At 42.0% G+C, this 20,130-nt stretch overlaps 2 protein-coding genes across 6 annotated transcripts in view; one reads left to right on the top strand and one right to left on the bottom strand.

Annotated features, from left to right (window-relative positions):
* The window catches only part of matr3l1.1 (matrin 3-like 1.1), a 13,123-nt gene extending 8,059 nt beyond the window's left edge, over positions 1-5,064 (top strand). For 3 of the 4 annotated variants that reach the window (XM_038295414.1, XM_038295415.1, XM_038295413.1), the window contains 10 exons: positions 188-287; positions 362-492; positions 578-663; positions 974-1,040; positions 1,133-1,158; positions 1,239-1,370; positions 1,706-1,836; positions 1,907-2,627; positions 4,478-4,532; positions 4,702-5,064. In XM_038295414.1, coding sequence (XP_038151342.1) covers positions 188-287; positions 362-492; positions 578-663; positions 974-1,040; positions 1,133-1,158; positions 1,239-1,370; positions 1,706-1,836; positions 1,907-2,627; positions 4,478-4,532; positions 4,702-4,934 — 1,682 coding nt within the window. In that variant the 3' untranslated portion in view covers positions 4,935-5,064. The remainder of the gene's footprint in view (positions 1-187; positions 288-361; positions 493-577; positions 664-973; positions 1,041-1,132; positions 1,159-1,238; positions 1,371-1,705; positions 1,837-1,906; positions 2,628-4,477; positions 4,533-4,701) is intronic. The other variant, XM_038295416.1, reaches the window with a different exon arrangement.
* On the bottom strand, positions 4,569-20,130 carry matr3l1.2 (matrin 3-like 1.2). 2 transcript variants are annotated; one of them, XM_038295417.1, is made up of 22 exons: positions 20,047-20,130; positions 16,542-17,233; positions 15,818-15,879; positions 15,555-15,581; positions 14,328-14,410; positions 14,194-14,234; positions 13,998-14,114; positions 13,324-13,449; positions 13,072-13,248; positions 11,462-11,586; positions 11,041-11,341; positions 10,380-10,541; positions 10,212-10,308; positions 10,095-10,111; positions 9,857-9,979; positions 9,384-9,512; positions 8,464-8,592; positions 8,258-8,388; positions 7,902-8,181; positions 7,411-7,546; positions 7,227-7,342; positions 4,569-5,302 (listed from the first exon to the last, which is right to left on the bottom strand). In XM_038295417.1, exons 2-22 carry the CDS (start codon positions 17,142-17,144, stop codon positions 5,246-5,248), a joined length of 3,039 nt encoding a protein of 1,012 aa, XP_038151345.1. In that variant the 5' UTR covers positions 17,145-17,233; positions 20,047-20,130; the 3' UTR covers positions 4,569-5,245. The 2 variants fall into 2 exon arrangements, with proteins under 2 accessions (XP_038151345.1, XP_038151346.1); XM_038295418.1 differs by having other exon boundaries at positions 16,542-17,236; positions 20,047-20,102.

Below are 20,130 nucleotides of genomic sequence, written 5' to 3'. Positions count from 1 at the left end.
TACTTTAGATCATAATGGGTCAGCGGCCCACGCTACATCATGGTTACCATAGCAACCTGTAACCAGACAGGGCAAGGTCCAGGTCTCTCACATCCGGGAGGGAACAGAACGGTTTTGGTTGACGTTCAAGGAGGTTCTTCAGGTGTCTTTCCTCTATGTGAGGCTCAGTGTCTCCCTCTCTGCTCAGAGCCCAGATCTGCAGAAGAACCTCAGAAGAAAGAAGGTGTCTCCACCAACACAGAAGCTGCTGCTAAGGAGAAGGAGAAACCGACGGCTGACGTAGAACGGTGAGTTCAGGCTTAAAACCTAAACTGTGATAGAACAGCAAACATCTGCTGACCGAAGACGTCCCTGCCTTCAGCTACACCACAGACGAGAGCGACATCGAGGGCATGGAGGTGATCGCAGAGGATGGAGAAGATGTGAGGGACGAGGACGACCTGGAGAGTCAGGATGAGGACCACCAAGAGAAACCCAAGTGTCCTGAAGCAGGTAGAGGCAAAACAAAGACGTCAGAACTTCAAGAAAATCCTTTAGATTGCATAAAAACTGATTTCTGGTGAAACTTGTTTTCAAGGTGGACCAAAGCTGGAGGTCATTGAGGCTGAAGCAGAGAAGCCGGAGCTCCAGGTGGAGGAGCCTGCTGACACAGAGGAGGATATGGTAAGGAACCTGGATCAGAAGGTTGCTCTCTTTGCTCCCAGCGGGCTGGTTTATGCAGATCCATAACCTGATCCAGGTCGATCTGAACACTTGTTCTGATCATGTTAATGAATTCGGTCAAACAGATCTCACCAAGCAGAGGACGGGAAGCAGAACAAAACTGGAAAGGACATTAGTTTCTTTCTCTCATCCTGTAGATGTAGCAGCAGGTCCATTCTGGACGCTCAGAACCAACTCGGTCCAAGATTGAGGCTTTGATGTTTTTTGGTCTTTGGACCCATTATCTGAAACTCACTGTCTTCCTGAACAGGAAGCAGAATTCCCAGTGGACCTGGAGAACTGCATCACTCTGGATGAGTTGAAGAGCGACGATGAAGGTAAACAGGATCAAGCCCAGTTGAGTTTGAGTTAAACCAGTAAACCCATGGTGGTTCTGTTTGGTTTTGAATTTTCTCTTGCTCTTTCCCAGATATTCTTCCTGGTGGAGACCCTAAGGTTCGTCTCCACGACTCCTCCAGAACCTTTGAAACGTATGTATCCTCCCAGATTTAATAACAGGACCTTTCTGTCTGCAGGAGGCCTTGGAGTCCAGCAGGGTTCTGTTCTTTAGCGCCATGCCTCTGCAGTACACAGACATGGAGTTCATCACCCTAATGAGAGGCTTTGGGACGGTGGTCTGCTACCTTCTGATCCAGAACAGACAACAGGTCAGAACAGATGTGCTACGGTTTGTGTTTGCCCTGCTGTTTCTCGTTCTTTTAGTTGACCCAGTTTTTTTCACCTCTGAAGATCAGAGTCAGAACCATGTGGTTTAAGGTCTGATCCTGCTATTGTTTTATATTGAAGGATCTTATTTATGGAGATGATTGACCCTCATCATTCTGGGATATGTCAAAAACTTGGGAAGAGTTTTAAATATGAAGCCCTTTATGTTCTGATTGGCTGCAGTCCCTCCTGGACCCGCCTCTCACTCGGGTCCAGATCTACACTCTGAGTTGCGCAAGTTTCTCTCATCAATTTGTCACCTATTTGTGTTTTTTAGGGTTTCATCGAGATGTCGACCTCTTCTGAAGCTCTCAAAGCTGCTGAAGAGCTGCAGTCCAAACCTGCCTACCTCAACGGAACCAGACTGATCGGCACCTTGTCTGAGAAGTTCTCTACTCTCACCAACGGGTCAGAAATCGTCTCTTTAAGGGTCCCCAGGTCCTCAATCTGCTGTTACTGAGCCTTCATCCTTTTACAGGTGGCCCGTTCCCGAGGAGGAGAGCGAAGAAAGGAGGTGCGCCAGTGAACACAGCAAAGACAACTCGGAAACGGATGAGAAGACAAGGTCCAAAATAACCCCACTGGAGAAAACCTCTGAAATAGATCAGGAGATAGAGAGGTCTGGTAATGTTCCACAGATGGAAACTCCTGAGATAATCACAAAAACCAAAAAGAAAACAGAAACACCAGATCTGATGACTTCAGATGGAAAGACTCAAGAGCAGGAACCACCCAGAAGTATTGCTGAACCAGAGATGGAGACATCAGAGAAGTCAAAATCCCCAAAAGCTACAGAAACATCTGAAAAATCTCCAGAGAAAATATTACCTGCTACGTCCTCTGTGAGAAAAACAAGATCCACAAATAGTCTGCAGAAGGAAACAGTTGAAATAAATCCAGAGGCTTCTGAGGAATCACCAGAAAAACAGGCTTCTGAAAACAGTTCTGAGGAGGATTCCACACAAGGACAGAACAGAACCAGGAGCTCCACCTACAGAGACATTCCAGACACTAATGCGGAGAAAAGAAAAGGGCCCCTTGACGACAACGTAGTGCCTCCAAAAATTCGCAGGACTGAGGAAGCTGCAGAAGAGACTGAGAGGACAACTGAACCAAAGGCCACAGAGGAAAGAACTCTAGAAACGAAGACAGAAGAGAATAAAACCAACTATCCAGAAGATCCACAGTCCTCTGAACAGGTAGGATCCTGGGTACCAGCAGTGAACTATGGGCTCCTGGTTTAGGCTCACTTTACCAAGATTTTTCTTCTAGTTCTAGGCAGTTAGGAGATTTTGTCTAAACACCTTAGGGAGATTTATTACAGCCGCCCAACAGCTTAATGAGTTACACCATTCATTGTTCAAAGAAGCCAACTGAAAATTTTAAGCAAATTAAAGCGATAAAAAAAGACCCAACCTCTCCACTTAAAAAAAAAAAACATGCACAAACATGCACATGCCCATTTCTCCTCGTGCACGCTCTGTTTAAAAGTTACTATTTCCATTTCTCACACAAGCTTACTTTCCAAAAGATTTGCAATTTTTCCACAATGTCAGACTCACCGCTGGTAAGTGAAAATGGGGACAAGCACGTCGGACTTCCTTACTTAAACATCACAACAATGATTGACAATTAGGACGGCTTATTTTGATGATCCGCTTGGAAAAAGTTTGGTGGTGCAGTTGTTGCTTCGACCAGTCAATTCAAAGGGTTCTGCTGAACATCCCTCCTTTCCCTGAACAGATTTAATGGCAGTAGTTCCAGAGTGATGTGTGGAAATAGACCTCGTGCTACACAATATCAGTCTGGTTTGCCCTCTTCATAATGGAAATGATTCCTGTTCAAAGTAAATTAGACGTTTGCAGTTTGTGCTTTCATAGCAATTATGGTCATACCTCTGAATTAGGAAATCGGCTCCTTGATCAAATTTAAGTTTCGAGGGAATCAAGTAATCTTTCAATTAGCTTTTCCTAAATAATAAAATAAAATAGTTGCACTGAAGAGTATTTGGAACTTGAACACAAGAATGGAGAGACAGATTAATGAAGCCCTCTAGCAGTGAAGTCTGCTCTCCTTCCACAATTACGCACTTCTTTGTGTAGCTTTTTAATGGATGTGATTTATTGTCCACCTGACAAATCATTGTGCCCCACAAGTTAGGAATTAATATACCAATCCACCGCATTTTTTGTGAGTGAGAATCCCTTTGTGCTCCTCAGTGCACAGGCCAAAGTACATTTCATGACCTGAACAGGAATGTTTACACTTTACACCAGACTGACGGACGTTTTCCAGGCGTCTTATGGTGATGAAAGTTCAAACTCAAACAAGATATGGACCTGATGCTCATTTTAAATTCAACAGCCTGTTCATTCATTTCATTTTATACTTTTTAGCTTGTGAATTGAAAGTTGGCATGGCTCACTGCAAAAATGATCTAGAAATAAGTAAAAATGTCTTAAATTAAGTGTATTCACCCTTGATTTGAATAGGTAAATCTGATAATTTGCCAATGGAATTAGTATTTTTACCCTTAAAATAAGATAATTAGATAATATGCACTTAGAATAAGACAATGCAATTGTGTTTTCATATTTTAAATCTAAATTGTCTTGTTCCATTGGCAAAATATCTCTTTAATCTCCTCAATTTAAGAAGAAATGCACTTATTTTAAGAAAAAATGACTTATCTAGATTTTGATTTTCTCCAGTGCGCTACTAATTATCACAGGTCACAACTTTGTGGGGATTGCCACACTTTAATCTAGCAAACTTTTAGCAGGTTTTTGCACTTTAGACATGAGTCCTGAAACCAGACCTGTTGAATCTGTCCAGAGCTCACAGATTCTGTTTTAAGTCTTCTAAAGGAGAAACCATCTTTAACCAATCCGGTTAAACAGAGGCCAGAATAGCCTCTAACCAGTTGCGGGATGACAGTAGGGGTTATTAAACCAGGAGGTGACAATTTGAGATTGCAGCTCACCATGGAAAGCGTGTTCTGTTTAATATATGCCAGAACATGAGAACTCATGGGGTTGTTTGTTTTCAGGAGTCTGGGTTGAAAGAAGATGCAGCACCAGCAGAGAAACCTGCTAAACCTGTTGGTAAGAATTACAGAAAAAAAAAAAAAAACCCAAGCACATGTTCTTTGAATTTTAATCGGTTACCACAGCTGAACAATTTTCTATATGAAGTCTAAATGATTTAAGCCTCTCATCAGAGGCCAGCTCAGCCATGGTATGTTCACTGACCCTCTGGTATTTTCTCCTTCAGGAGCAGAGTTTGTCCGACCAGTTGTTGGTTATTTCTGTAATCTGTGTCAGATGATCTTCAGTGATGAAGATGAAGCCAAACTCCAGCACTGCAGCACACCGGCCCATTACAAGAAGTACCAGGTTACTATGGAAACCAGTAATCCAGCTAGGTGTTGGTGGTTTGGTTGGCAACTTTTTAACTTGCTGTTTTTGTTTCAGGAGAAAACGGGTAAAGATCCATGGATGAGCTGAGTGGAGTCAACAGTTATGGATCAGAAACAAGGGGGATTTTTTTTGTGTGTGTTTTTCAGCTGAAAATATTTATTCAGCAGAACCAGTTTGTTTTAACTACAAGTTTCAAATAAACCAACTTTGAATCTGAGTAAGTTTCAGAATATTTTGTAAAAAGTCCAACACTAAAATGTTCTGAACACAAGATCTGCATCCTTACACACTGTACCAGCTGGGAACACTGGAACGGTTCTGATTGGTCAGTGGTGTCACCATAAACTAAACTACACAAAGTATAAAAATGAAACCATAAAACTGTGCTTCAGGAGTCTTCATGCCATTGTCGTCTTCATCTTCTGTGCTTTGGCTTGTTGCTTCTCCAGATGTTTCTGGTTCAAACACAAACATTGGATCAGTAATGTCAGGTCACATGTTTACAGTACAGAAACCTTCCTAAAATGATGTGCAGGATTTGAAGCTTTATAATTTATTCCCACAAACGGCTAAAAGAGAAGTGGCTTTTCCCCATTTAAAACTTTAAACCTGAATTTGAATTATTTTTCTGGATCAGAGAGATTTCTAAATAAACTCTTAATAAGTCCGTGGGATTATAACTTGTTTGTTCAAATTTTTTCAACAACTGTTCAAGCCCAACTCTGCCTCAAAGCTAAATAATAAGAAAACTAAAAATGTTTGAGTAGATAGCATGGACAGTAAATCTGTCAGCCAGGTGTTAAAGATTTAAGCAACTTATATGGCCTTAAAGAGCTGAAATTGGCATTGTAGGGGTATATATTCTTTTTCCAACTGAACAAAATGGTGCACAAGTTCAAATGTTTGGGTAATCTCCCCCAAAAAGAAAGGGGTGTGAATAAGCCCCAATTTTTTTCCCTTCTAAAAATAAACCCGAAGTTTAAGACTATTTCAAAATGATTTAAGTAAAATGCTCTTAATAAACAGAAGGTTACTGGCACAACTAGAATATAAAAATAAAAAGGGTAGTTGGGTTCACAATTTCAAGAAACAAATACTGATATTCGGCACTCTGAGGTTTTTGCAAGTTATAAAATATATTTAGAAATTACAGGTGTTATATTTTCCAAAAGTGGGCATTTTTCAGATACAGTCTGTTTATTATAAAGCCAATATTATTTTTGCAATTAAAGATCAGGAAACAAATTTAATACAGTGAAGTATTTGTTTGAAATGGTTCCATTTCCCTTATTGGATTTTTGAAATAAATGTATTACATATAACCGTTTAGCATTCTAGGGCTCCTGGCAACCCAAGTTACCAAAACATTCATTTTTGCCTCAGTTAAGTCGTAGGGAAGCGGCGTTCCAACGGTTGCAGTTCTGAATTCTCCCAAGTGGTGTCCGACTTTAAACGAGAGAATTAGAGTGAATGTGATTGGTCGTTTATCAAGAGGGCGGGATTGTTGTGGTGGAAGGTTCGCAAGCAGGTTGGATTGTGGCCGGTGTCTCGGAAGCATCTTGCTAACCAGTTAGCAACTTTTTGCTAGTAGGTTCCCAAAGGAAAATTACATTGGGACCAAGTAGCGCTAAATTGGTTACTTAGAAATGACTCTGTCAAGGAACGCTATGGACAGAGAAAACATGCAAGAGGAGGAGAGTTTTGCGTCGTTGGATAAGTCTCCTCTGTCATACGTTTTTTATTTAGAGGAGGAAAGTGGGGACGAAGATGTTTCGAAGAAGACGCAAGGGCGGCAGAAGCTCCATTTGGTGTAGAAGGCTTACAGCTGTACATGTTTGAGCCCTTGCCTCGCAGCGCTGCCAGTTCTGTTAGCTCTACGCCTGCTGAAGACACAGACGTCCATCCCCGTGAACACTGGGACGTAAAATGAATAGTAGAGTAACTTATTCTTATTTCGTATTTTAATGGTAGCATATATTAGCTGCAACATATGAATCAAGATGCTATGACCGAAAAATTTGATTGACAGATGACCGTTGACAATATCATCTGATAAAGAGTACGTTTATATATATGTTTAAGCCAGAATCATTTGACATTTAAATATGATTCCCTACGACTTTAAACTCTTTTATTCTTGGTTGTCATTTTTAACCATGATAATCTGGCTCATTTAAATACACAATCACATTCAAACCGGTGCTTTGCATGGCCATTTATAGTTGGATGTGTGCCAAGGTGAGGTGGATGAAGCTGTTACTATGAAACCTGCATGCAGGTCTGAAATCTTTCTGGCATAAACTATTTTGTATGGATCTCCTTTGATCAACGAGACCCCAGCTCTCTATGAGGAAACCTGTTTAAGGAAGCTGGTCTCACCTGCAGCTTGTCATAGTGCGCCTGGCTGCTACAGTGGACCTTCTTGGCCTTGTCCTCGTTGGAGTAGAACAGGAAGCAGATGCGACAGTAGTAACCCATCTTCACATGCTCCACCCCTAAACAACCAATCAGAGGTCAGCGTTTGTTCGGCAACCATGGCAGCAGCTGGGCCAGGTTTCCTTACCTATTGGGGTGTCAGGGTCATATGGTGGGAGGGTTGCCACGCTGGACCCAGCCACACTGGGCGCTTCGCCGGCAGGGGGAGGAGCCTCTGTCTGCCCATTCTGATTGGTCGATGTGTCCATCTCCTCATCCTTCTCCTGAAAAACAAGAGATCAACCTCAGGCTCAGACTGCAGTCCTTTAAAGCAGAGAACAGCTTAAATCAGGACATAAATAATCTAGTTGGATACAACAGAGTTTCAGAACCGCGGGTCCAGTTTAAAACCCTGATCTAAGAATGTAGAAATACCAAAAAGAAGAAGGGAAGTACTTTACATCAAACTTCTGAATGGGTTCTGGAGATCGACATAAATATGTAGTAATGTTTTATTCTTTAGAATTTTATCTTCTAAAAGCAGAGCAAAGGAAAAGGTCTGGAAACGTTAAGGTTGTTTGCACCCAGATCCATTCAGAAGACTTTTCCCAGATCAGTTATTCTTAATGTCAGAATCACCTCTTTACTGAGGCTCATCTCCTCAGAATCTTCTGGAAGCTTCTCAGCTGGTTGCTTCTCCATCTTCTCATCTTCAGTGATGTCACAGCTGTCTTTTGCTGTTGCCTCGTCTTCCTTTTGTTCCACCTCCCCCTCATCTTCCTCCTCCTCGGCTTTCACCTCATCTTCTTCAGACTCTGCCTCCGGTTTCTGTTTCTTTGCAGGCGGTTCTTCAGCTGTCTTGCTGGGTCTCTCTGGAGATCTGCTTGCCTCCCTCTTAATGGTGATGGGATATCGATGGCTGGAAAAAGAGGCAAGCATGACCAAAGGTCACTGATATGATGACCCATTTTTAGTCACCCAGCTCTGCGACTCACCCATGTTTGAGTTGTTTGTACTTCCGGCTCACATAGATGGTCAGACGTTTCCCGAGAAACTTCAGCTGCTTCCCCTTACAGGCTTCAGCCATCTTCTCTGCAGATTCAGCCTTTTCCATCTCAATGAAACACTGCAGATACAGAAACCAGGTTGGTTAAGAGTTGCTGGAGTTCCAGATCAACCAACCTGAGCCCAGCCCCCATACCTCTCTCCTGAGCCGATGCAAGAAGTACTTCTGGATTTTCCCATATGGCTCTGCCAGCTTCAGGATGTCCTGGTCTGAGTAGTTAACGTTGGGAATCTGACCGATATAGATGACCCGGCTGGAGCCACACTGAACACACAAGCAAAGGAACACCACCATCAGTTCCTCAACCACACGGAGCAGCTCAATGCAAGCATATAAGTCAGACTAACCCCAGCTGGCCCACTTCATTACAAAACATTTAGAAAAGGTTGAGATTTTTATTCCAATTTTATACCACTTTTTGCCCTTTGATGTATAACCATAGCAACAAAAGCATTATTAACTGGCAGGAGCAGCTGAACGACATGTTTTAAGTTTAAAGAGTCTGAGCAAGAAGCCCAGACAATTTGAAGAGGAGACGATGCGAGTGGAGACCAGTGGACTGAGGGGAAGTTTTCAGATTAAAGCTTGTGAAGAAGAGACGGCCGTTTTATCTATGCTAGAATATCCTCACTCAAGAGATTCTCCCCGTTTTTCTTCTAAACATCCAGTGTTTCGTAAGAAAATCAAATGTGTTTTCTGCAAATTAAAAGCTCTTCTTCACTACCAACAACTTGGTAGTGAAGACTATACTCTAGACCAAAGGTCTTCAACATGAGTGTCCCACAAATAGCCCCTTAGGCCAGACTTGAAAATCAAAAGATTAACTGTTTTACCACAAATCAGGCACCTGCAATTTTGCTCATATTAAAATAAAATATTTTTGTTTACTTTACACATGAACCAAAGGTTTGCATATGTCATTCTAGATAAACATCTCGTTATACATTTTTAGACAGATACTAGCAACAAAAGCTGGTAGCGTTAAGGAACCTGAGGGATTGAACATTTAGTCCTTCTCGTGGTGCTAGAAACCACAGAAGGAATGGACGACCTACCTGGATGGTGGGGTAGCTCAGGGAATGGGTGACCCTCACTGCCCGGCCGCACACCATCGGCGTCACATTACCGTTATAAAACTTGGCCATGGCAATGGCTTCATCCTCTTTCTCAAACTGGATGTATGCCTGAGGAGAAAGAAGAGTTAGTGCAGCAGGGGTCAGAGAGGGAACTGGGTGAGTTTCCACTTGTTTCTGATACAAGATTCCAGAAGATCTAATAGATTAAGCCTCCATGGAAAAATTAAGAAGTTTAAACAGTTTTTTCCTGAATTCAGAGACTGGTTCTAATTTGGTCCCAAGTTGACAAGTTTTTGTTCTTTGCTCAATACAGAGGAACCGAGCCTGGACGTTTAGAACATAACCTGAGCATCTATAGTCAAGGTCAGTTTATAGGAACCACAATGGCTGATGGGTGCTAAAACGAATCAAGCTACCATCAGGTTTCACTGGATATGACCTGGTGCACCTACCTCAGGCCTCAGGTCCAGAACCAGGTGTTTGACCACCTTTCCAAAAGGTTTGGCGAGCGCCAGAATGTCGTTGAGAAAGTTGTAGCCCCTCCTGAAACCAAGGATGTTGATGACCCTCATACCCTGAAGTCAAACACATGTAAGATCTTTAGTGCAGAGCTAAGGTGTCTCAAAGATGGAGGCGGCTTTTTGGGACTAAAGGGGGAGGAATGAATCCTGATGGGAAACCAAGACATACCCCTCTCCGTGTGTTGTCTGCGGAAAAGAAGATGAAGAAAGTTTAGCCCGATTTCATAAAAACCTGCAGCCAAGATCTGATTGGTTCCTGATCCTCCTCAGTATGCTGATTACCAACCGATGCCGCTGGAGTCTATGGAGGCGTCGCCTTCATCGTCTTCCAGCTCATCCAGCGTCACAAAGTCCTCCATGTTCTCCAAGAAGCTCTGGTCAAACTGAAACACAGACATTTGTCAAAAAAGAGAAAACTCAAACCTCTGGGCTCTATTCAGAACAACCATCTTACCTCTTCCTCAGGCTCGTCTCCTTCTGCCGCCTCATTGCTCTCGTCTGCGTCAACGTTCTCCTTCTTTTCTGACTCATCTGTAGGACCACCAGGCCCGGTCTTATCCTCTGACTCTGCCTCCTTTGTAGCCCCGTCCTCTGCTGCGTCATCGTCACCAGAGTCCTGTTGTTCAAACAAGAACCTTCAACTGATGAAGTGAAAGTGCCTTCTTGTGGTGAGACCTGCTTTGGAGCTTCCTTATTTCATTAGAGCTGCAGGAGCCCTGATCTCCTGATGAAGGTCTTATTAACCCGATTCTTTCTCCCTTCACTCCTTTTACTAATATGTCTTTAAAATCTAGATCAGGTCTGGATTAGAAGACGGTCTTACTTTATTTACTTTTACTAAATGGTACCTAAATCCTCATCAATACTCAGATATTGTGTCCTAGCATTTTTGCACCGTTAAGCACTCCTCCATTAGAGCCATGAAAGGTGTCATGTAAATTTTTATTTTTTGTGCAGCTTTAGTAGATTTTCTTAGAAACAAAGGAATATGTTTTAAAGCAGCATCAGCTGCTGCTGCTGCATTTCCATGGAGTTCCTTTAAATCAATCTTGTTTTTGGATTGCCTGAACTCTGATCCTTTCTTTACCGGCTGTCAAAGCTGCGTCATTCCTCACCTCCTCCTTGTTTTTCTCTTCCCGCTGGTCGTCATCCTCCTCCTTCGCAGACTCAGATCTCTCAGGCTGCTCTTCATCTTCACTGTCTTCACTCGTTAACCCCTCCCTCTGTCCCCCCTGCTTTTCTTCAGGTTCTTCTTCTTTGTCCTCCCCCTCTCCTGCAGGTTTTTCTTTGTCATCATTGTCATCCCTCTTCTTCCTCTCCTCTCTCCCCTTGGATGAAGACTTGGACGTCCTGGAGGTTTCTGACCTGCTGCTCCTACGGCTCTGAGTGTCTTTCTCCCCCTGCCTGTGGCTCACACTGGGGGAAAAAAACAAACAAAAAAAATCAGGAACCTAGCCTTTTCCGAGTCAGACAAACCAAAGGTGCCTGCAGCTGCCTTCAATACAGTAAGCAGGGGTGGTTTCTGATTTAACTCACTTGAGGGTTTTGTATTTGGTGCAGATGTTGAGGCGGATCAGCCTTCCTTTGATGATGAGCGGGTTCATGCTGTAATACTTCACCAGCATCTCTGCATCCTCCACAGTTCCCAGTTGGACAAACGCCTGGAAGGTCATGATAAGCACAATGAAGCACTATCAGTAGTAACCCAACTGTCCTTAATATTGCCTCAGCAGACCCAGTACCAAAATATTACTGTACTGGTATCTGCGCAGTGACTTTCAGTGATCATGATCATAAGAAGGGAATTTTCGTATCCATGTTGAATATGAGCTCGTAAGCTCATATTCAACATGACTGTTCAACTTGATTGTGGAACATCTAAGCAAGGACACCTATTCTCTACATTTTGTCTGATACATGTATTAGGCTTTTCCTAAGCAGGATGGAACCAATCATACCACGACTTCCATCATCGTAAAAGTACAAAAAACGCTTACAGCACAAATGTGCCGCAAATGTCTAGGAAATCTTGCCTAGTATGCGTATTAAAATTAATTTTGGGGTTGTCTTTTTTTTCCCTTTTTTTATTGTCCTGAAGTTGCTTGGAGATTTTAAGAATGTAAAGACACTATTTCTGGCTTTTTCCAGGTTAATGCACTATATCATAAGGGACTATTAAGAGGCTAAAATATCTGTTGGCGAGCAGAAAATTTGCCATTAATAGAAGCAACCTCTTTATTGCAGCGTGGTTGTTGTGCTTGTTTGGCTTCTTTTGGGCTCATTTTCTTAGAGTGCTTTCTCTCGTGAGCTCTGACAACACGTGTTTTGTTTATGTTAGTTTAAAGCAGTGTGTGCGGTTTGTGTGCTTAAGGTGAGATGGAGTGTATCTGACTACAGTGGGTTACTACTTAAGGGTTTAAAGAAAAAAAAGCTGTTTTTCAGTATGTTTTTTTATATAATGAGCCATATGCAGGCTCAAACTTAGGTTGAATGTGATTTGCAGACATTGCTGCAATTTTCCACACATCATTTATAGAATGCAGAGCGACTGACGACACACGCTGTGATGGGAAGGTGTTTCTACACTCTCCGTTGGTGCAGTTCAAATGTAATTTCCGGCCTTCAAGTTCAGGTAATTAGCTCCAGGATTGCTTATCAAACTTTGAGGACGTCAACAGGTTATTACATAACATGTCAGTTATGAATGCTCAAATGTTATGAAGCGTTTTACATGGAAATGCTCCCATCCAACAGACCTTAGTGATATTTGGAAGTTAAACCTTCTCTGGTTCTGCTTTCAAGCCGGGTCGACATCATGCATGTGCTCAGGTTTAAAACCAAAGCTGTCTAAATTCAGGACCAACACAAGTTCAAATAATATCTCATGTGTTATATGACTTGAAATGTAAACAACCCTTAACATGTTAGATTGTTTGGTCAGTTTAGAGTAAAATAAAACTACGGTCTGTCTCTAAGACTTCTGTTTTTATTACATCTTTCACTTCCAACAACCTGCGGTTGCCACCAGGCGGTCATCAGTCAACAGCTCAGATCCTCGCTTCACCCTAATGTTTGAACAATCAGGATATTCCTCAGATGGCTAAATCCTAAGTGAGGCTGCAGAAGGTGGTTCTGTTTGGTTTTACCTGGTCAGTCAGAAAGAGGTGCTTGTCCACGGTACCAAAGCGTCTGGAGATGGTCAGGAGCTCCTTCTTCTTCTCGTCATCTTTGGGCAGGTTGGCAAAGAACACCACCTTGCTGCCTTGGCCGGTGACGTCCCTGTTGGGCTTCTCCATCGGCAGATCAGACGACCGGTGGGATTTCTTGAAAACAACGACGATGCGTTGGGTCAATTTGTCACATTTCTCCCATCAACCCCAGCACCATGTCACAGTTACCTCAATGGCCATCAGCCTCTTGGACAGGTAGAAGGTGACTGGTTTTCCATACAGCTTGGTTGGATGCTGCTGGTAGTAGTTGACCATGCTCAGAGCTGCTTCATGAGTATCCATCTCCAGGAAGGCCTGAGGAACAACAAGAGGTAGAAAGTGACCCAGCTGCCGCAGGTTGGAGTGCTTGGTGCATCCCAACCTTCTGGGTTTTAAAGAGTTTAATAATTACCAGAACCAGCTAATCATTCCTGTGATTTAATTCAGAACCTGCCTCTCTTCCACCTTCAACCCTGGAATGAATTTATCAGTTTAAACTCCATCTCATTCACTATATGAGGGCATATACGGGCTCCCCCTACTTGTCTGTCTGTTGATCCCTGAAAGAGTTTCAGGTGTTCAGATGTCAAGAACCAGCTTGTTCCTCTGAAAGTTCAAGTATGACAAGAAAAATGGCTAGAAAGAAAAAGTTCAACCTTAGATGAAACTTCCCTGGTGAAAACCTGCAGCTGATTCATTTGTGATCCAGTAAAAATGAATAAACAATAAAACCCAAACAGGAGCCTCTGATGTCTGGAACAGGTCTGACAGACCGAACCCAGATTTTTTTTCCTTTTACCAGAACAGGCAGAGGATCCTGCCTTGACAGAACCAAACAGAGACCCAGAGGAGGGCTGGTCTACCTTGTTGTTGAGGATCAGGTGCTCTCTGAGTCGCCCGAAGGTCTCGGTGAAGGCAAACAGCGTCTTGTTGCTTAGGGGCTTCCTTTCGTACTTCACCACCACCACTCTGCTACGAGACTGAGGAAACATTCATCAGGACCAGCGTAAGCAGAAATATCTGGGCCGAAGCATGACATCAGCAGGTAATTCAACTCACCACGTTGGGTCCCATCATGTTTTCAGAGCGACCGCGGCCTCCTGCAGACAAATACATTCAATAAGAAAACAAACTTCAGAGCTGCACCCAATATGGGAGGTGCTGGACTTCATAGATGGACGGTGTCGTCTCACCCCAGCTGGAGGACATCCCTCCTATGGGTCCGGTGGACATGGGGGCTGGGCCCAGAAGACCTGCAGAAAGGTTGGGGGTCTCCCTGTGGCCCCAGCCAGTTAACAACAGTTGGATGAAAATGTTCTCCAATGTGAACCAACAGAGTTAATGACACTGATTATTAGGACTGAAACAATTATAACTAATTTGTTCATTGAATCTTTAACTAGATTAACAGTACACAGACTCTAAAACATGGTATTTGCTAAAAGAATAACCTATTAACAGCAGTAATAAGACAAATCTCTACAAATAAAAACTAGAAAAATGAACAAACATTAAACTGTTTAGATAGATTGATATCCATTTACTTAAGGCATCTTTTTTGGATTAATAAAAAAAAAAAGATAAAATACTAAAATAATCAATAGGAAAAAGATTTAAAAAAAATAACTTTTTTTTTTTAATTAGGTGTCAAATGTATTTCAGGTTTGATTTAAATGTTTCCAATCAAATCATTTCACACCATCAAGGAAAGGCAAAAATAAATTCCTAATGGTGGTATGGTGGAAGACACCAATCCAAGAAGTGTCCCTTATTTAATTTTCATAGTTGGTAACCCTACATCCTTTCCGTCCAGCTCTTCCAGGACTTACTCTAGTCCAACGCTCCAATTTCCCAATGGTTCATCACTTCTTTCTCAGTAGTAGTTAGGGTTGAGAATTGATAAGATTTTCATGATTCCGATTCCCTTATCGATTCTATGAAACGATTTGATTCCTTATCGATTCTCTTATTGATTCTGTTAACAATGAACTTGGTAAGTGCACGGTGACATTAATCTACCTTCGCCTGGGACATTCTATTTCTGCCTAACTCTGCGACAACAGAAGGCAGTGAACGGGAGCTGCCAGCCTCTGAGCCAGCCAGGCTACCCGTCTCCTCCCAGCCATCTAAATCTAATGGAGAAGGCATCCATTTAATGAAAAAGCACTGAGATGAGTAGGACTGATTAAAGCCAGTATCAGTACTCCAAAAGCAGTTATGGAAATCATATTTGTAATACACACTTGCTGTTCAAAATCACATTAAAAATGTGAAGTTGATTTGACTGTGGTTACTGCTTGGTTATGGGGCGCCATCACTTATTACTGCACATTTTATCGACTAGTAAGTTAGTGGACGTATTGTGGAGCACCACTCCAAGTTAGTATCAGGTAGTGTTAATTTATATTTACACCACTTACCTTCTACCAGGTTCCCAGTCTGGATACCTGAAACAACAGGAAATCTGTTTATCAAAGGCTTCCCCATCTCTGCAGAGCTTCTGGTTCATTTCTGTACCGTATGAACAGGTTTCTACACGCATTATATAGGAAGTCATTTCTACAATCCTTTACTTCAACTATAACTTTATTGCCTGGTTCCAGTCTGTGCCACAAATATGATGATCTAACCTTCAGCTCTGCTTGCTTTTTAATTTGTTTGTTTAATTCTGGCTCTGACTTACATGTCCAGAAGCCTTCGCCTGTTCTCAGCATGTCGGAGGCCATTAAGGTGCTGGTCCCACTCCTGCCAGAAGAACAAAACACAGATCAGTCAGTCAACATCCTCAATACGGATACAGTAGCTTAAAGGCTTATCATCCAGAGAAGCCGAGAACAGTAGGATGGGTCTGGTGAATATTACTAAGGCTTTTCTCTGTTGTTTAGCTCTTAATGTTGTGAACACTGATTCCATGTTGATAAAAAGCCAAATCAAAGGTTCTGTCTCTCTGAGATAAAATGGTATGGCTGCACGGTGTTCTGGAAAGAAAAGGCCAATAGAGGTGCTGTCTGTTTGCCTGTTGGAAAATACATAAACTTTGCTGCTGCAGCTCAAGCTGAGCATCTTTAGAAAACCTGACTAAACAGGGAGGATCTCAGCAGAACAAGAGGCTGAGATGAAGCTGCGGCATTAAATGCTTCATGAAACCAACATGGAGGTGGACTGCCTAAGAACCTGGACCCACTGCATCTCTCTGGGATCTGTTACAGCACTTCAGCTCAGAAGGTAAGGAAACCAAAGACAGGCTCATCATGCTGAAGAGAGTGAAATGAGAGGATTTAACCAAGTAAACTGGGGCTTCAGTCTCTTGAAACATGAGGTGATAACCAGCTCTCATGGCTGACAGAAAGCTCAAACATTTACAGTTAGTCCCAAAAGAAAAGAAGAAGCAGGCTGGACGTACTCACCATGGTGGAATGAACATCAAAGTCACAAAGAGAGCACACGTGAGGGAACATGGGGGGTATGACTCCCAGGAAGTCCTGGATCTTCCCGCTTGAAGGTGTGCCCATCCTCCTTGACATAAACATGGGGTCTGATGATGGCCCCATGCTGTACCCGGAGCTGTAGCTGTCCCGCATGGAGCTGAAGCCAAAGTCTCCAGAAGAATGGACCCTGGAAAGGCCCTGACCCAGAGACGGGTCCCAGCTATCCCGCCCGCCTCGAAAAGCTGCTTCAGAGGAAGAGGACGCAGCTCCTCGATCCCCTCCGCCAACTTTACGGCTCTTCAGCTGCATCAGGATGCGGGGCAGCGTTTCCATGCTGATGTCCTCGTCAGGGAGTTCAGCCAGAGCGTCCAGGTCAGAGGGCGACAGGCCCAAACTGGAAAACAGCTTCATGTGACGGCCAAGATGACCACCTCCATCTGGGCTCTCCATCCCGCCCATCCCAAGGCCCGAGGACCCACCCCCCATTGAGCGACTGGGACCCTGTTCGTTCATGTTAAAGTTCAGCCCCCGACTCACAGAGAACGCTGTCTGAGAACCATCGGACTGAGACTGCTGAGCCATTACTTCACCAGGTGGAGGCAAGACAGAGAGAAGCAGGCAGCAAAGAGTCTATGAAAGGTTCCTCTTCTTCTCTGAAGAATGTCTGGGTTCTGCTGAGACACAATGAAGCAGAGAAAACCTTCAACCAAAGAGTCCAGAGGGAAGGCAGAAGCTGGTGGAGCCGCCTGAGCCGGCGAGATAACTGTAGAGGGAAGATCACAGCAGGAGACAGAAAAGGCTGCACCTCTACATGATGTGGAGCAGAGTGATGGAGAAGCTTAAAGAGGCACGGCATCATTATAAAACTTACAAAGCAAAACCAATGCCTGCAGGCTGAGAAAGTCTGTTAAAAACCTGATTCTACAGAAGGAAGCCTGGAGAAGGACACCTATACCATTTCTACTGCTTTCAAACCAGGACCAAAGAGTTAACTGAAACATACCATTTTTTTTTTAACTATGAAACTGGATTTTACTGGAGATGAGATTTGGAAGAGAACTGCAGGTTCGGTTATCTAGGCATCAGACAAATTGAAAGGTCCACAATTCAAGAAAAGAAAGAAATGCAAGTTTCAATGCAAGTATCAAAGTTTGTATTTTGTTCAAGTCATAGATTAAAACTCACTTTCATTAATAGTTTTAGTTTATGAACCAAAGCAGGAGGACCTTTTCATTCAGACCTTCTGCCTCTGAAAATCAATGTTTAATTTACCAGAATACATCTTCAACACTGCGACTGGATGACGTAAAACAATAATATCGTTATTGCCAAGTTTACATGGACACAAAAATTGCACTGAAAGCCTGATCAGATCAAAAATGTGTCATGCAAACATGTAAACATGAAAAGTGTAATTCAATTTGGTCTGATCAGAAAGAAATTTCATTCCGATAAAGATGTTTTTTTTCCCCGATCGCCATTCTGATTGCTGTCCATGTACACACCGAATTTGATCTTCGGAGTAAAATCAACTCTTCTGTGCAACATCAACGTGACATTTTTCTTTTACGGGACAAGAGGAAAAAAATGGGGACAAAAACAATGATCAAGTCCTTGAAAGTCTGAAATAAGGGACTACTATGGCTTTAGAAGAGAATGCAGCACAGGATGAGTACTGTACAAGTCATGTCAAAAAATTATCCTTATGTGATAAATCTGCAGTCCTACGAAGCACAACGACAAGACACTAAATTAACTATTCAAGTGAAATACTCTCAAAATTCCAGAGGCAAAAGAAAGTTATTAATAGCCAAATTCATGAGTAACTATAAAGTGTCACTCCTTACTTTAAAACTTTAATGCACCACAAAGCTATTACCACAGCTTTTGCACATTATGTGGCCTAATACATCAAATAGCTTAGTATGAGAAAAGATGCATCTATTAATGTTACAAAACAAATAGACTGAAGGGAAAAAAGTGCCATCTTATAAGAGTTTTACTGTTAATTTTCTCAACAAAGGTTTCAAACTAACAACACAGTGGCTGGGAGGTGCATATTTCCCAAAAATCACACACAGGTTAAAATATAACCAGCTCTGAGGGATGTCTGAGCAAATGAGTGGCTATTTCAAAAGACAACAGCACCAAAGTATATAGTAAAAGCTACAGATTTTAACTTGAAAGTTGGGATACAGTGCTTTAGCCAGCACCTGCAGCGAGTATTTTTTCATACAATATATTTTTGAATCAAGCATTCCCAATTTTAACAGAATATTTCTTATATATAAACATTATATTGCCTTCAGCCTTTAACATATATAACTCATTGTAAAACAACAGATAAGTTACGTTTCATTTCATAACTTTAGAACTATATAGGTGTTTATTCTAGCTTATAAAAAAGGTCAAAAGTGTCCAGACAAATTTTATTATAGGTTTTTTATCGCAAAGATTCTTGATTTTTGATAAATGGAAAAGATAAAGCAAAATATGTTAGGAAATCTTGAATAAATAAATCTAGATGTGAATCATCTTCTGATAACTTTGTATTCCAGACTATTTTCAACAGGTCTGAGTTGAAACCTGTTGGCTCTGTGGAAATTTACTCCTGATCAAAGCTACATAATTCCTACCGTTTTCATATATTTTCTGAAGTCCTGACACCACAGTTCTTCGCAGAAGAGCAAATAGAAAATTCATTCTTCAATAATCAGTAGGCTAAACGGTATTGCTCCCCTCTATTGAAAGTCCAAATGAACAAAACATCAAGTAGACAGACGTCTCCAAATCCTACAAAGGCACTGAATTGCCCCTAAGGCGAAAACCATTTAAAACTATCAGATCATAGTGCAGCTAATCAACCCTTTAAATGTAATCTATCGAAAAATAAAAAGAACAGTAACAAAACCTTCGTTACCCCTGCAGTATAATCCCATTTAGCCAACATATGCAATCCGAATCAGTTCATATAAACCGTTAGATTTCTAATTCAGCAGAGGCTGAATATAAATATTAGTAGACAGCTTATGAATTAGTGTTGTAAAATTGGTTAAACGCAGTTTAAATCAAAATTGTTCCCACAGATCAGCAGCAGATTTAAGGTTAACGTTAGCTTCCAGCTAACCGTCCAAATATTAACCAGAATAAAATAAAAAAAAAATCAGGTTTCAATTAAGTAACACGAACGTTTTTTTTGTTTGTTTGTTTGTTTTTTTTTTGTGGAGAAAGGTAAAATATAAAATATTGAGATGCTGGTTTTCAATTCAGCTTGAGGGCCTAGCTTGAACCAAACCTCCGTTGGGAAGCTAACGTTAGCTTAACATGCTAACATGAGGGGCTATTTCTTGTGTGTTGCCTAAAGAAAAAAAACAAGCAAGCACCTTAAGATAGCCGCTGCTCGACGTTAAAGTTCACTTACTTAGAGCACAGAGTGCATTTGTGAGATTTTAATTTATTTTTTTATTTATTTTTTTTTACTTACCGCAGACGCACACTGTTGCAGTCGCTACTTCTTCTTCTTATGTTTTTTATTTGCGGATGGCAACCAACTTAAGATGCATATACC

Source organism: Cyprinodon tularosa, unplaced genomic scaffold, assembly GCF_016077235.1.
Source record: "Cyprinodon tularosa strain WSP-4 unplaced genomic scaffold, ASM1607723v1 ctg355, whole genome shotgun sequence".
In the NCBI taxonomy this organism is placed as follows: domain Eukaryota; kingdom Metazoa; phylum Chordata; class Actinopteri; order Cyprinodontiformes; family Cyprinodontidae; genus Cyprinodon; species Cyprinodon tularosa.
This window is presented reverse-complemented; position numbering and strand designations above follow the sequence as displayed.

Excerpts from the sequence above, each read along its gene's own strand:
- matr3l1.2 (XM_038295417.1), bottom strand. The coding sequence starts at position 17,144 with ATGGCTCAGCAGTCTCAGTCCGATGGTTCTCAGACAGCGTTCTCTGTG. Across the intron at positions 14,411-15,554 it reads GACTGGGAACCTGGTAGAAG|GGAGACCCCCAACCTTTCTG; the intron begins GTAAGTGGTGTA and ends CTGGGGCCACAG. Across the intron at positions 8,593-9,383 it reads TGAGCTACCCCACCATCCAG|TGTGGCTCCAGCCGGGTCAT; the intron begins GTAGGTCGTCCA and ends TTGTGTGTTCAG.